The sequence below is a fragment of the Acanthochromis polyacanthus genome, chromosome 1 (assembly GCF_021347895.1).
Source record: "Acanthochromis polyacanthus isolate Apoly-LR-REF ecotype Palm Island chromosome 1, KAUST_Apoly_ChrSc, whole genome shotgun sequence".
Classification (NCBI taxonomy): domain Eukaryota; kingdom Metazoa; phylum Chordata; class Actinopteri; family Pomacentridae; genus Acanthochromis; species Acanthochromis polyacanthus.
The window spans coordinates 47,514,661-47,531,872 of record NC_067113.1 but is presented as its reverse complement, the minus strand read 5'-3'; the positions used below and the strand labels follow the sequence as shown (position 1 = coordinate 47,531,872).

The window sequence follows — 17,212 nt, the reverse complement described above, 5'->3', positions numbered from 1 at the left end:
AGGCTGCCTTTGTTTTCCGACGGATTTGCCCCCAGTCAGGCTTTGATTGTGCGATAGATCACCGAGTCGCTGCAGCTTTTATCACCGCCTTCTCCTTCGTGTCGTGTTTGTTCGTCGGATGTCCGACGTTCGCCTCGTTCGTTTCCAATTCGGACAATTAGATCCAGCGCCGGCCGGCTGATTGTCCAGATCTGTAAAATCTTTCCTGCTGCCTCCGCTCGCACATTAACACCCTCTGCAGCAAGTCTGTGCTCGTACGGGATGATGAAATAGTTGGAGAAGTCAGGAAATCTGCTTCTGCTCAAACCGTTCTGGACTCAGAGATAACTGAGCCCTTGCGGGGGGAAGAGGAAGGAGAAGAAGAAAGCCCTGCTGGCTTTAGAATCGACTTTCCTGTGCCACTCTGTGTCACACGTGTGAATGTTAAGGGCTTTTTTTAATGAAGAAAAGATTCCCTCTTCACTAAAGTTAGTTAATACAGAAATACATGCAGACTGATCTGAGCAGAGGCACTTCTGTGACTCCTTTTGGGTTTATTTGTGTCTGAGTGGAACAAAAAGCTGTCAAATCTGGCAAAAATATGTTGAAAAAAGATGCTAAAGAGCAGTGGAATACGAGAAGCTGTGAAAACAAATGCAAAATGATGACATTTTAGCTTATTTCAATATTAGAAAGTGGTCTAATTTAATGTAAAATGACAAAATAACACCACAAATATGTTTTAGAAAGACACCAAAAGCTCTGAAAATATCAAATACTTGCAAATTAGTGACATTTTAGCTTAAATTTAATGTACAACAAATTATTGTAAAAATAACACTGAACATGTGCGTTTGATGTGGACTTCATGTACACTCTTTTTATACAGTTAATATGTAAAATGAATTAATACTATATTTTCTGTGATTTTAATAGAAATACAAACACAAATTACAGGAGGTACCTGCAAAATAATGACATTTTAGCTGATGATGCAAGAAAGCGGTCTAGTTTAATGTAAAACAAATGAACAACAAAAATGTGTTTTAAGAAGATGTTTAAAAACGGTGGCATGCTGTAACTATTAAAAGCTGTGAAAATACCTGCAAAATAATGTTTTAGCTGATTTACATACAGGAAATTTAATATACACCAAAAAATTATAGTAAGAACACCAAAAATACAGCTTTTGATGTGGACTTTATCTACAGTTTGGACCTGTTTTTGTTTGTTGTTTTACAGTCAGCGTACAAAACAATACTTTAGTTGCAGTAATCTTACTGTCTATTCTTCCTCCTTTTCCCCTCCTCTCTGCTCTTCTCTTTTCTCTCTTTTGTCTCTTCTTCCACTCCTTGGGCCTCTCTTCTACAACTTTCCATCTTTTTCTCCTCATCTCATTTCTTTCTTTTCCTTCTAATCTCCATCCTTCTATCTTCTGTTTCTTGTCTTGTTTTGTATCTTTTTCATTCCTTTTCTTTCTTCTACTTTCTCTAATTACTCTTCCTTCACGTCTCATTTTTGCCCTCTTCCTGCTTTTTCTTCTCATCTCCATCCTGTCATCTCATTTCTTTTCGTTTCGTCTCCACTTTTTAATTTTTTGCTTCTCTTCTTTCTTTCATGTTCTCATCTCTTTTTTCTTCTTCAACTCCTCTCTTCTGTAACTTTCCCTTTTTCTTTCCATTGTAAATTCTTCTTGCTTTTTCTCCTCTCCATCCTTCTGTTTTGTTCTTTGTTTTGTTTTCATTTCTGCTCTGTTTCTTCTTCTTTCTTCTTCATCTCATTTTTCTGTCCTCGTTGTCTCTTAATTGTCTCCATCTTTCTATCTCTTGTTTATTGTCTTCTTTTATCTCTTTTTCATTCTTTTCCTTTCTTCTACTTTCTCCTCTTCTTATTTTGTTCTTGTGCCTCATTTTTCTGTCCTCTTGTCGTCTCTTCTTGCCTTTTTCTTTTCATCTCCATCCATCCATCTCCTGTTTCTTGTCTTGTTTTGTCTCTTTTTCTCGGCTCATTTTTCCATCCTCCTGCTGTCTTTGTTCTTACCCATTTCATCTGTCCTTCTTTATTCTCCCTCCTCGTTCCTCCTCTCTCCTCTGCGTCTCTCCTTCCTCCTCCTCCAGGGCTGCTCGTCTCCCATCGTGGTGAAGTTCGCCGACACGCAGAAGGACAAGGAGCAGCGGCGTCTGCAGCAGCAGCTGGCGCAGCAGATGCAGCAGCTGAACAGCGCCACCACCTGGGGGAGTCTGACGGGGCTGGGCGGCCTCACCCCTCAGTATCTGGCTGTAAGGAGCGCCGCCGCCTCGCCCTCCATCACCTCCTCCACCTCCTCCTCCATCACCCCTTACTGCAGCCCCGTGGCCAACGCCGCCGCAGTCAGTGCCCCAACCGAGAACATGCAAAACAAAAAAATACCCCCCCAATAAGCATCCTTCCTCACTTCTGTCCTCCTTTTTTTATTTTTTATTCTGTAATTCCTCCCCATCATCTCCCTCCCTCTCCTCCATCCTCACCTCCTGGGAGAGCAGCACAACTGAGAAAATGAGGTCTCTGAATTGGATTTAAGGCTCCCCGATGACGATGTTTTATGTCCCGACGTCTCCGAACATTTCACAGCAGATCAAACACCGACGCCTCTAACTGTGTTTTATTGCGATCCGGAGAAATCTCCATCTTTCTAATGAAATCCTCGACGCGTTTAGGAGCCTTTGTTTGTCGTGATATTGAATTCCAGATGTTGCGAAGCCGCGAAAACCGTAAAACATCTGCGAGATTAGCAAAAAAAAAAAATGATGCAGTCCATGTGCTGAAGGAAAAAATGAAGCAACAAATACACTTTAAAATAATCACAATGACTCCTGAATCTGCAGAGTCTGGAATTATTACCTGTATTTAATGCCTTTTTCCAATATCCATCACATAAAACATGGTTATTGTTGTATTTATGCAGAAAAAGGAAGATTCAGTGTCAGTTATGCCGCATAAAGGTGATAAGTGATCAAAACTTGGAGAAATTCTGCAGTTCTGGTGCAACACAAGAATGTAGCACTTTAAATTTGGAGAAAAAATGTATAATTTTACATCATAATTACTAGTATTAAAGCAAAACCGTTTAATTTTTCAGACACATAATGGTTTTACTGTAACTGATAAATTCTCGGTGCTTTTTGTGGAATTAAACCAAAAAATGTGCAGACCAAATGGGATAGAAAATAATTGCCAATAAGTTGTTTTTTGTTGAAGGACAAAAATGAAGCAGCAAATATGCTTTAAAATAATCAGAATGCATCTTAATTTCTGTTTTTTTTTTAATCGATGCATCTGCAAAGTCTGAAATTCCTCACTGTATTTATTGAATTTTTTTAAATGTCCGTCACATAAGACATGATTATGGTTGAATTTATGCATAAAAAGGAAGATTAAGTGTCAGTTTTGCAGAATAAATCTGATAACGTGACTAAAACTTGGAGAAATTCTGCAGTTTTGGCTCAAAACAAGAATTCAGCACCTTAAATTTGGCCTAAAAAAGTATTAAATGAACATACTTTACACCATAATTACTTGTTCTGCAGCAAATATTGAAACAAAACCATTACATTTCTATTTGACATTATGGTTATACTGTGATTCTGATCAATTCTGGCTGCTTATTGTGGAATTAAACCCAAAAAAGCCAATGGGAAGGACATTAAATGCCAAAAAAATATATTTTGGTGCAAGTTTTCCATATTAAAATAAAAAATTTGCACGTTAATTTGTCGTCCTCCTCAAAGTATCAAGCAAAATTTCTCAGATACAGGCTTGTTTTACTCTGTACAATCTATATATTCTGTAATTCTGATAAATTCTTGGTTCTTTTTGTGGAATTAAACCATAAACCCCCTGTTCTGAGCCCCTGGGAATCCACTGATCCCCAATTTGGGACTGGACTCAGCTGCACAGCATCTGAGACTCTCACCGCTTGATTTGTTTGATTGGAAAGTTACCGAGTTTCTTGCTTTTCGCTCGAAGGTTCAGACACCTCATTCTCTCCACCCTTTGTCTTCTCCTTGTCCCAAAAGTTTTTGCCGCTCACCCTTCACTCATCTGCTCCTCAGTTTTTTTTCTAATTAACAACTTCCTGTAGAAACACACATCTCAGAAGTCTGCTTTTGCAATTTGCACCTTTAGCAGATGTTGATTTATTTACGGGGTGGCGTTCCAGTGTTCTTCCAATCCTCCGTTTTATGAAAAGATTAAGCTCTATTCTGGAGGAGAAGAAACAGAAATCACACAATAGAAACAAGATGTTAATTTGCTGTTAATTCAAGTCTTTGAAGGATGAGTTTTTGACAGCATCAGCATTCCACTTTTGTTTTGGAATCTAATTAGTCGGCTAGATTAGAGCTTTCATGCTCAACTTGTCTGGGAGACTCGTGGTGGAATACAAAAAAATAATAGTGTTTGCTTAGAGGAGAGATCAAACTATATTAGCAGCTCATTTACTCATCGAGCACCGATGCAAAAACCGCACTGCTAAACCGCTCATTACGAGTTTAGCTCGTCAGCGTAGCATGCTAAAGACGTGTATACTCTCTGGCTGTGCACCCGTCCTCACTCTCCCTTTCTTTTTTTCTTCTTCTTCTGTCTCCGCCTCGTCTCTTCTCTTTTCTTTTTAGTTGCTTCAGCAGGCAACCTCCTCCGGTAACCTGGGAGCCTTCAGCGGGATCCAGCAGATGGCCGGTGAGTCAAAACTCTGTCGATAGACTCCCCTGAAACTCCGATCTACCGCGGCAGTCGACTCTTTCTTTGTTGCGCCTCTCTGTTGTTTTTTTTTTTTCTTTTCGTTTCTTTTTTTTTCTTTTCTCACAGACTTCTAAAAGAGGACCAAAGAGCATAACAGATGAACTCGCGTGGTGGAGTAAAGAGAGATCTTTGCCCTGAAGATTTATTAACTGTTGCTAAGATTTGTCTTGATCTTTTAATGAGGCCAGACAAGAGTTGTGCCCTGGGCGTGTAACAGTAGCACCGAGGCTTTGTCAGGGATGGATGAATCACGGAAAATAGAGGAGAGAAAAAGGGAGTGCAGAGAAATGGTGGAGAAAAAGTGGACTCCGTTGGGTGGAAGTCTTGTCGTGCGGCCTGGCGCCATCTACTGCTCTCCGGCTGTGGAGGGTTTTCTGATCTGTCGTCTGAGCTTCTGCTTTTCTTTTTCAAAGAGTATCTGCAGGTTCAAAGCAAATTTAAACCCTTTTATGCACGTTTAACCCTCTGGGCAGTTTCTGGACGTTTTAAAGGTGAAACAGAACGACTATGACTAGAAGTAGAGGGAACTTAAAAATGTCTTCAGTGAAGAATAATTAATTTCGAAAGCAAAAAACAAAGTTACGTTTCTGTGATTATTAGTTTTGCAAAAGCATGGAAAAAGCTTCCAATCAACACGCACAACATTTTTTCAAGTGCACACAAGTGTTACCAATACTGGAAATAAAACTTGTGACTCTATATATTATAGATAATTTACGACCTGTCTCCTGTCTGCTCTGTGTAAACACAGCCTGCAGTTCAACCCAAAGGTTTCTGAATTTTTGTCACATGACTCTTTGTCACAACTGAGCTACTAATGGCTTCACACTTAGACAGAGACCTCCAGAATTTTTTGTTTTTTACAGAATTGGGTTAATGCAAAGGCTTTATTTATGTCCATTTTTTAAAAATGAGACATGTAGAACAAAGTGATTTTGAAGAAATGGCAAGATATAAGCTCAGATAAAGCTGAGAATGGTTTATTATTGGTATTTTTAAGCTAATTTATGTAGAATAAAGTGATTTTGTTGAAATTAGTGTTTGTAATTTCTTCAATTTCAAACAGTTTCACAGATGAGTAGTTCAAGGAGCATGGGAAAGTTCCAATTCTGACAATTCTATCTTTTTTTTTTTTTTTTTTTTTTAGTTTTTGGGTGTGACAAATGGTGTTATTTTAAAGATAACAACTTTAAAAAGTTTTAAAAATCATGTTTTGAATGCATTACCTAACTGAATCATAAATTACAGCATAGTTAAAAATGGTCACCAATGAGTACTTCAAAGAACATGGGAAATTTCCCAATCTGACAATCTTTCCATCTTTTTACAGTTTCTGATTGTGGCAAATGTTTTTTGTTTTTTTTTTAAAAAAACTGCTTAAAAATGTCTAAATATTCTAAATATCATGATAAGAATATGTTTCCTAACCAAACAATACTTCACAAGCGAGTGAAAAATCATACAATCCATTTGGTTTTTACAGTTTCCAGCTGATAACTAGTCTAATTTTATGATTAAAAAAACAAAACAAAGAAAATATTCCTTTCAAACCTCCTGGTATTTTGGGGTTCAAAGGATTAAAGCCTAAAAGATTTAGCAGCCAATTTTAAAAAGAAGACGATAAAGTTTTGAAACTCTAAATGGACTGGATAAGAAGGACACAAGGAAATGAAGTGGCGCGGGACAGTAATTCTCCTAAGTGGAGCTGCTGCAATAAAAAATGCATATTGTATTAACCCAGTTCTGTATTAATCTGAGCCTTGAGCGTGCCAAGAAGCTCTCCTATTAAATGTTGAACAAGATAAAATCTCTGTCTTTAAGAAATATCATTTTTTGGGGGCTTTAAATTTAGGTTATTTCAGACTTTCGGGGACCCGTGGATACTCTCTCTTCTCTCTTTCCATTAAACTCCTCTCTTTTCCTTTTTTATTTTAAGCCTCTTTTTTCCACAGATGCTCTTCCACCTCCCACCTTCTTCCATCTCACCTCTACAGCTCTCTTTTCCTTCTCTTGCTCCTCTTCTGGTTTCTTATCAACGTGTCGGCTCTTTAATTGCACCTAGTTTTTCAAAAGCTTCGAGCCCCATCTTGCGTCCTTCCGTCGCAGTTTCCTCCCGTCTCCTGGCTGCGTTTTTCTTAAATTTCTCAAACACACTTCTTCCTTTTTTTTTCTCCCCTTACAAACACAACACTCGCGCCGACAAATAGGCTCTGGGATTTGGAAGCGAGGGCGTCTGAATCTGGAGATCTGTTGGTCCTCCATCTGCGGCGAGCGTTAGTGATTGGCAGGAGATGTGAGACAGCTGAATGACATCTGGTCCCGGTCTTTAACACGACGAGCCGCCGAGCTGAGAGGCTTCAATTACGCCAATGAGCATTCAATTAGCTGCTGCCAGCGCCAGCCTGGTGCGGCCCGGCGATGCCATACCGGCTGCACACGCATGCATCCTCGCACACATATGCACTCCGCCATCTGCACTGCCCGGATACTCCCAAACCCAACGTATTTGTCTCTTTTTTGGCTACGTCTCTACTTTATTCCTCTCCAACCAAGTTATTTTTATCTCCTGCCGGCTCCCCATTTCTTTCTTTTCTGTTCTCCCCTCCTCTTCATAAGTGTCTTGAAAATGTACGTTCAATGAGGGAGATGACCTCTGACAAATGCAAGGAAGAATTGGTGTAGAGCTGCTTTGAGACGGAGGGGGGGAAAGGAGGTTGCACTGAGAGACAAAGATAGAAGGTGGAATGCTGCAGGATTTTGTTTGGATTGAGTAACAGAAAACAAGTTCAAGGTTGGGGGAAAAGATAGATGTATGAAAGAGGAAGGTAAAGGAAGGGAAGGAGTAATGGAAGACAAAGGAAAGAAGTACGATGAAGGAATCGAAAGACAAAGAAGGAACAGAAGGTAGAATGAAGATAGAAAAGACGAGAAAGAAGAAAGTGGCAACAGAAAAGGAGTAAATAAAGTCCCTTTCAGACATGCATTCCTTTAATCTGACAGCATCTCAACATGTCGGCTTTACTTCTTTAGGTCAAACCAAGTAACATTTCACTTTTAACAAGTCTGCGTTTGCTGGACTTGGAGTTGTGTGAAGAGATTTATTGACGACTTTTTCCATGTTTCAGCCCCAAAACATCACAAAGAGCGAAAGAGACAGTTTAAAAATCAGAAACTGCCTTTCTTGTTGACTTTGTTCAGTAGTTTCATATCTTTTACAAACTGAAATATTCAACAACGGGTCGGATTACTGAGATTTAACAACAATTTAAAAAAGCGCTCCGGGTGCAGTACTCCGTCAAGGCTGCTCAGTCATTGTATGATTTCCAATGGATGAAATATTGGATAAAAAATTACACTGGAGTTGAGCACAGGCTTGTGTTACGCACGTGTACGTTATGTACGGACACTGAATCACATGACCTATGTAGTGTGCAGCGGTGCTGAATTAGCTAAGCGAAATTAGCGACAATACAAACAAAATCAAATGAACATATAAAACAAAACTATATTAAGAATTCCAATATATGCAAAAGAGGCAAGATATATACAGTACAATGAGGAGGTAATAAGATCAAATAAAAACTAATAAAATAGAATAAATGTGGGCAGGAGATTGCACATAAACATTATCAGAAGTGACACTGTTTTGAGTTCAGCAGTCTGATGGACCATGAGTAAAAAGTGTTTCTCAGCCTGTTTGTCCTGCATTTTAAGGATCGGCAGAGTAGTAAATAAAGTTGGCTATTGCTTGTTTGGGCAGTTTCATAAAGTTGCTATTAGTTTAGATTTAGTTTTCTATGAATGTATTCCAGTCACACGTGAGTAACAAATCTTGTCTATTTCTGTTGTAGCTTTACCAGAAATGTTGCGTATCCCATGTCTGAAAAGGGCTTTAGAAGGAAAAAATGTGAAGGAAATTAGAGGGGGGGAAGTATAGCAAAGATCTTTGCCTCCCATCCTATCAACCACCGTCCAGAAAGTAAAAGGAGGTCCGCAGAACGCAAAACATTCTTTAGGTTCTAGTAATAAAGAGCTTCTCTCTGTGCAACCTGCTCTGTCGTGTCAGGAATGAGTCCGCCTGACCCGGCAGCACCGACACCACCCAAAAAATAACAAAAACACCGTCTGAACTAGTGCAGGGGGGGTTCAGTGTTTCACCGAGTGTGATAGAGTGAAGGCTGTTTTATTCCCACCTTGCGTAGAAATAGAAATCCATTTTGGCTTTTGATGTATCGCAGAAAATTGGAGAAAATCGCTTTGAAAAACAAGATTGGTTTTGGCTCCGGTGCGCTCATGAGTGAGTTTAAAACAAAAAACAGAAAAAGAAGTTGTCTCACGAATGTACACGCTCGTTTACGGCGAGCACACACACGTTGTTTCTGCACACTTTTCCAAGCGAATCCAGCCGCGTGTTGTTTCAGTTTTTTGGGGGGTCTGTCTGGGTTGAAGGATCTCTTGGTTTTGTTTTTGTTTTTTTGGATGTCATTCACCTCAAACAAGATGGATTCTCGCTCATGGTGTCTTGTTTGTGTGCGTCTTTTTTGTGTGAGTGTATGTGTGCGTGTGTGTGTTTCCCCCATGGTGCTGTATATACACAAAGACTGTATATACGACGCATACACCTCACATTGACACCCTTTTATTAACTCCTAACCAGCTCATGAGTCAGACGAAAAGGCTCCTCCTGTTGGTAAGAACCCATTTCTGCACTGATGACTGATTCTGTTTGCTTTAGGTTTCTTTTATTACACACACACGCACACGCGTCTTGATGGCGGCAAGGTGAAATGTGGAGTTTTGTACTCGCAGATGGTGTTTTATAGCCTTTGCTTCACCATCATTTAGGTGTTGGCATGTAGTCGTTAATTATGCTTAAGTACGGGCCCATATGCTAATGCCAGGAAGAGGATTAACAATGAGGAGAGTTCAGCCTGCAGGGGCCCTGAAATACACCGAATGTAAGGACAGAGCTTTAATATCTGGCTTATAGTCGAAGGTCTTAAGCGTTTGACATCGAAACTGGAGCCTGACTGATATGAAAAGACTGATGTGTCTGGCGTTTTTGGTTGGATATCTCCTTTAAAAAGGAAATTAACTGTGAAAAATCCTGCTCATATCATCTGTCGCAGTTCAATTGAAGGTGATTATTACTAAAAATGTGCGACATTAACCCTCTGAACCATAAAAACTGCTGTAGGGTTTGAGAGTTTTTAATGTTTTCTTTAAAAATAGCCAAAATGGCGCCATTTATCTTCCACAAACTGTACAAACCGAATTATTTGATGACAGTCCCCAAATCTAAGTTTAAAGTTGGGACATTTCGTTAAAATCATTTTATATGTCCAAGTTCAAAAAGTTACCCAAAATATACAAGATTCGACCACATTTATCAGTAAATAAAATGTGGCATGGTTTAAAAACAGCACACAGAGCAGGAAGTTGTTGGAGATCCATTCTGCATGGTGAAACATTGTTGTAGATCCATGCTGGAAAACACCTAGTTTGCAGAAACTGCTAGAATAAAAGTTTTAAAACATCTGTAAACATGTAGAGCCAACATTTTTTGTAGTTTTGCTATTAAATGTGTGCACTTGGAAGATTGTTTAAAACGTTAATTTCAGCTTTTTTTTATTTTTGTCACATGAATTATCAAAGAGTTCAACTTTAGTTTTTTCTTTTATTAGGATTTGTGCTGCACAAAACACATTTTTTTCTTTAGATTTTTCTTTGTTCTTGGCAGTGGTTGTGGTGTTTCCATAGAAAAGTAGGACTGTTCCAATGTTCAATGATCAACTCTCATATCAGTCAGACTCCTATAAGAAGTAATTAATGTAGATATTCAGCTCCTCATTAGACTTATTTACACAAGCAAAAGCTATCGGAGCAAAAAGTAGCTCCAGTTGAATGTAAAATGGTGTAATTGGCTAGAAAGCCCACAGAACTTGTCGAGGATGGTTAGCTCACTTGTGCAATTTCTAGAGTTTTCTCCACTGAGCATTCCTCTGCTGTTGTTTAAACAGAAAAAAAAAAATCTCCAAACCACTGAGATGATTTCTGCCTCGAAGAAACACTCCCAAACCTAAACGCCGCGGCAGCTGCTTTCGCTGATTTGGACACGTTTGGGACTTATTAGCGAAATCAGCCGCTGTAGTGTTCACACGCTGCAGATCCTTCTCTTTTTTTTTTTTTTTTTTGCAAAGACTTTTTCTGAAAGTAGAGGGGAATATTTCCAGGCGTACATGTGCAAAGGATTTCCACGCCGACCCCCCCGGACCCGGCCACGCCTCCCCAGGTTTGACACCACCCTCTCTGGCTCCTCTCTCCAGGTATGAGTGCTCTGCAGTTGCAGAACCTGGCCACTTTAGCGGCAGCGGCGGCGGCAGCCCAAAACTCGGCCAGCCCCTCCACCGCAAACCCCCTGTCCTCCAACGCCGCCTCCCTGGGAGCGTTGGCCAGCCCAGGTAACACCGCAGGTTGGGGGGTCCGACGCCGAGGGCGTGGGGGGGCCCCGCCTCCGCTATCCACCGCTCCTATCACCAGTGTTGTCGCCCCCCATGATCCCCGGCAGCCATCCACACGTCCCCATCACTCAGACATCCCCATGGTGTGTTTGTGTGTGTGTGTTTCTTTTTATTGTCGTCGACGCGCCGCCTCCTTGTCTTTGAACGCCTCACCACCACCTAAAACCATCCACTGTTTACATGTGCGCGTGTGCATGTGGGTCATTCCAGAATTGGAGGACATTTGGGCTTCAAAATTTTTGAAAAATAAACCTTCTCTTTTACAATTTTCTGCTACATGTTCGTTAATAATAGGTAATAAACTATCAAAGGCTTGATTGGCTCAGCTTACACATCAATAGTACCATTTCTATTCCGTGTTTTGTTTGCTAACCCTACTCTAATCACAGTAACAGGGCTGCTAATGCATGCTAATGTTAGCTTTTTCTCAGGAGTAGAGACTACATATTTAGCTAGCTGTTACTGCTGACCAAGAGGACAAACTGACTGATGGAAAAAGGTTAAAAAATAAAAAAAAGAAGAATTTGTCTTCTCCTGAAAATATGAGGTAGAGTGAGACATTCAATCAAGGCTGATAATGTTATGTGAAAAATAGAAGAGAGGACATAGCTTTGCTCTACCCATTCTTTAGGGAAACTGATGATGTTGACGTTTAGACGAAATGAGGAAAAACAAGACACAAAATGAGGAAAAACAAGACACAAAATGAGGAAAAACAAGACAAAATGACAAAAGCGAGACACAAAATGAGAAAGAGGCACAATGCCAAAAACAAGACACAAAATGACAAAAACAAGACACAAAATGGCAAAATGAAACAATTCAAAATGAAGATACAAAACGAGAAAAACAAGACAATAGTTCAGGCATGTGGGTTCTGTAAAGCTTCTTGAGATGGTTTGACTTGTAAGTGGAGCTATATAAATGAAATTGAATTGAAAAACAAGACGCAAAAGACAAAAACAAGACATGAAACAAGATGCAAAACAACAAAAACGAGACACAAAATGAGAAAAACAACACATACAATGACAAAAAGAAGACAAAATGAGAAAAATGAGACAAAACAAAATTGAGACATGAGAAAAACAGTTGTCGTGGGACACACATTGCATGCATGATAATTATTTAAATTATTATGTTGATTTCAAAAATATTTCTCCCATAATTACAAGAGACATCAATGAAAACAATAATACCAAAAAAGAGATTTAGGGGGAACTCCAGACTTACTTGGTTTTTCAATATTTTTTATATATATATATTTGGTCTCAGGACAAATAAATTTACACAATGACTGCATGTTCTTGTAGGATAATTTGAAACTTGCTGGGTAAAATGTCCTCCAACTCTGGAATGACCCATGTATTTTCTTTGTGCTTCTGTGTTTTTGTGTTCCGGTAGAAATGTCGTTTCTCCGTACGGACTTTTGGTTGGGTTTTTTTGTGTTGTGCCGTGGATTCACCAGGCTTAGGGTTAAATATCACCACCTTCCTCTCCTCTTTTATTTTCCTTGTTTCCTTCTCCTCGTCTTCTGACAAGCCTCCCTGTTTCTGCTCCATCATCCTCCCCTCTTTTATGTCGGCTCGGCCTCGCTCCAGCAGCTCTTTTTCTCTTTTTTTTTCCCTCCCAACAGAGCATGAATATGAAGCCCCACCTCATCCTCTCCCTCCCAGAATGCCCGTCCTCCTCTCCGCTCATTCCCCCTCCTCCATACTTTTTTCTTTTTTTAATTCCAGCCTGTGTCTCCCTCTCTTCATGACTGAATGTCGGTCCAACCTTGAATAGTGCACTCTCAGGTTGAGCTCCTCGGCGCTCGGTGTGAATGAGTGGCGCTCCACTGCATGTGAAGCTGAAAACGTCACTCCAGTTTGATAAATATAGTCAGTTCTGCATGGAGACAGGCCAGCAGTTTTTCTTTTTTTCCTTCTTTTATTTTGTTTTTGCACCATGCGCTGACATAATGCCTCCCTTTTCTACCTACCTACGCACCATTTCTTAATATATTCAGCGGCAATCCTGCTTTGTTGGCATCGCTTTGATGAGATCAAGGGTAAATGAAGAGCTTCTATCTTTGCATTTCTGTTTTCTTTAGTTTTTTTCTTTGTCGTTGTTGTTGGTTGGAAACCGAATAAAGCTTTGTGCACCATACTTTCCCGCCATCTCACCAAAAAAGCCACCGCTGACATGCACACATTTCACATCAGGTGTATGTGCGCGTGAGTTTCGTGTCCACTGTGTTTGAATTCACTCGTCGCTTGTGGGTTTTGTTTTTTTTTTTTTTTTTTTTGGGGTGATTATTTTAAAATTTCACAATTTACAAATCTTCGAAAAATGACTCCGAGTCTCTTCTGCTTTCTGTGCATATGTGTCTGCTTTTTACGCCTTGAATGCAGCAATCCTCCAGTTTTACTTGCTTTTTATTTTTGTGAAATATCTCCTGTTTAAAACAAATCACTCTGTTTTCATCTCCATGTGATTTTTTTTTTTTTTTTTTTTTATGGAGCAGTTATTATGTGGAGTCGAGGTGCCTCAGCTTGTTAATTAAAGGTTAATTAAAGGTGCTACTTGTAATATTTTAAAGCATCAAAGTCAGATTCATAAAAGAATAGTGCGGCTGTGGAGAGAATAAGTTCCCTTGAGATGATAGTTGCCTTGAACTCTGGTGCTTCTTCTTCCGTTTCCTCCTTTCAAACTCGTTCAACTTAAAGGAGAATAACGACAAGTGGTTTCTCCTTTGACCTTCCAGCATTCATCTTTTTTTTTTTCAAGAAAAAGTGCCTTCCTGTTCCTGCATTTGAAAGAAACGTATTTTCTTACTGAAAGGTTCGACTGTGACACAGCAGGAAGTGCTTTCAGTTAGTTTTTGATGTAGATATAAACAACATGCACCACTGACTTTTTGCTAAAACAGTAAAAAAAAAAAAAGTAGAAAACATGCAAATAAATATCCAGAATGTTCAGTACTTGCAATTTGAATTCTGTATTTACATTTCTATAGTTAATTAGTTCCAAGAAAAGTTAAAACATTGAACGTCAGCCTAAATTTGGTTTCTTTTCCAGGCAAAACTGAAAGCCACGCATGAAGCGTTTGAGTGGCAGATACACACTAATCCTCAAAAAAAAAAAAAAAAAAATTTATAGTTTATGACTCTGGTAAATAGTGTTGTTTCTGCAATTTTTTGAATTGTAACGTATTTTTTAAAAAGTGTCAACAGGTCCAGGATTGATGCGCCACATGAGTCTAAAATGACCCAAATAAAATGGACAATGAGTATCTCCTGAACCAAACTGCACTTCAAAGGGTTAATTGTCATCAGGTATTTGGGTTTAGAGGATTAATGCACCAACTAAAGGCCCATAATTTAAAAAATAAATAAACATTGAACATAATCCAATAGTTCATAAATTTTCTGGGCAAAACGTAAAGTCACACGACACATTTAATGAGTGGCAGATCGACACAAATCCCCATACTTTCTTGTTTTTATAGTTGCTGATTCAGATAAACAGTGTTAATTTTGATTTTTTTTTTCAACTAGAACATATCTTTTTTGTGTCAACAGGTATTGGTGTTTAAAGTATTAACGCACCAACTCAACACTAATATCAAGTGACAGATAGACACAAATCGCCCCAAAAATTCTGTCTTTGTAGTTTCTCACTGGTAAATACTGCAATTTTGGGGTATAGAGGATTAGTGCATCAGCTAATAGCTCAAAATATATTAAAATAACCAGCTTTATAGAGCTAGTTTTACATGTATAGTACTGAACTGATGCTAACATGCTACATGTAGCACCTCCTGTAGTAATCCCATTGAAGCCAAGCTGCCTCCACCTCTACATGACGGACCTCGTTGCTGGACATCCGTATAACATCTCTGCTTCCTCTTTGTCTCCCTCCTCATCCCTCCTTCCTCACCCTCGTCCTCCCCCTCCCCCCAGCAGCAGGCACCACGGCCAGCTCCAACGCCGGCGCCATGAACTCTCTGACCTCTCTGGGCACCCTGCAGGGCCTGGCGGGCGCCACCGTGGGCCTGAACAACATTAATGCACTAGCAGGTAGCGTCAACAGTGAGTATTCACCCTGCCATCAGCCACTCCACCCCACACCACCAACTCATCCACACCCAGCGGCAGCTTCACCTCCTGTGAGTCGACGCAGAGGGACGCAGCGACTCCCGGCAGACCTGGAGATCGTTAGGGTTCGATTGGTGTGGCTTTTTGATTAACCCCCTGAACAGTTTCTAGGTGTTTCCTTAAATTCAACATTGCATCAAATTGAATAAAAAATCCACTGAATAGACTTTGAGACGTCCTGCTAGTAAAGAGACTAACTTACAAAATGGAATAAGGGCCGGTTGACCCACCGAACTTCTGCAAGTAGCTTTGGGGAGTTTTTTTTTTTTTTTTACACTTTTCCTCACTGTAGGCTCATTTTCCACTTTAACATAAAGACCCAGAAACGGCAAAACCACGACTAGATGTGAAGTTATAATACCGTGATTCAAAACAAAAGAAAAAAAACTAAAGCTGAATATCTTCGATCATTTATTTTACAAAAAGAAAAAAAAACGGAAACGCTGCCTGCAGTTCAACTGAAAAGTCACTGGATTGTAGTCACGTGGCATCACCAATATTAAAAAGTACAAAAAAGTTATTTATTTTGCAAAACTTAAAAAAAAAAAAAACTGGAATCGACACGTACAAGTGCACAAAAAATACTGCAAATAAAAATGTGGCTGTACATACTATAGATATTTACCACCTTCTAAAAAAATTGCTGAATTTTTGTCGTGCCTGTTAATGACACATCTCATCTGGTTGCTCCACGAAGCACAGAACTTTTTTAGGTTTTTTTATACAATCTGCACAGAAAAATTGGCTTTATACAGCAAAACCATGGCTAAACGTAGAGAAAATTCAAAAAGTTGTATTTCTTTAACTGCATATTTTACAAAAATTGAAGCAGCTTATACAGTATTTCCCCAAGTGTACACACAACTGTTACCAATATTGGGGGGGAAACATGGTAGCACTACAAACTACATATTTCACTGCTTCCTTTTCCAATTTGCCTCCATATTTCTACAAAATAGAGGCTGTACATGCGATTTCAATATTTACATTTTTACCAGCTCTGTCTTTTTCACACTACTCGAGGAAGATGTTTCACCATGCGACTCGTATCTTCCAATAACTTGCTCCTCTGTATACTGTTTTAGAGCCATGCTGTGTTTATTTCATGGCTCAAATCTGATTTAATTGACTCTCGGTTTCGTTAATTTGTTTCCATATTCACCCACTATCTGCATTGCCTGCAGTTCAACCTGAAAGAATTTTAATCACGATTGTTGGTCACAGATAAGTCATTTATGGCTTTACAGTTGCAAAAAGGAGCACAGAGTTATTTGTTTTTTACAGAATCTTATTAATGCAAACGGTTCATTTTTGGCAGATTTTTAAAGGAGACGTTGGATAAAATTACGATGATTTGAGAAATGAGTAGTTCAAGGACTGTAGAATATTAAAAAATCTCAGTTCTTTCTGATAAATGCTACAATTTTGATCCTTTTTTAGGAAAACAAAGATAAACTACACGTCAAACCCGATGTTTGTGTTGGGGTTCAGAGGGTTAAAACTGTCAGAAATGATCATACTAAACACTTCTAATTTGACAAATTGAATTTGAATTTATCTTTGCAAAATAAAAACAAATCTTTCTTTAATATAAAAAAGGGGGATTATTTCAAAAATCCACACATTATTCCAGCTCTAATGTCAATATCTGTTCCTGTGTATTTATTGATTAACAGCATGCACTGACTTTATGATAAAACAGTAAAATATAGTAGAAAACACACAAACATCCAGAATGGTCAGTATTTGGGAGATGTACGACAAACTACAACAGAGTTCAGCTCGTCCTGT

At 39.2% G+C, this 17,212-nt stretch overlaps 1 protein-coding gene across 14 annotated transcripts in view; it reads left to right on the top strand.

Moving 5' to 3' along the window:
- Positions 1 to 17,212, top strand: part of celf2 (cugbp, Elav-like family member 2) — a 302,904-nt gene that overhangs the window by 267,712 nt on the left and 17,980 nt on the right. For 4 of the 14 annotated variants that reach the window (XM_022193739.2, XM_051947272.1, XM_022193743.2 and 1 more), the window contains 4 exons: positions 2,097 to 2,258; positions 4,632 to 4,695; positions 11,085 to 11,219; positions 15,227 to 15,355. In XM_022193739.2, coding sequence (XP_022049431.1) covers positions 2,097 to 2,258; positions 4,632 to 4,695; positions 11,085 to 11,219; positions 15,227 to 15,355 — 490 coding nt within the window. The remainder of the gene's footprint in view (positions 1 to 2,096; positions 2,259 to 4,631; positions 4,696 to 11,084; positions 11,220 to 15,226; positions 15,356 to 17,212) is intronic. The other 10 variants (XM_051946730.1, XM_051946906.1, XM_051946761.1 and 7 more) reach the window with 7 other exon arrangements.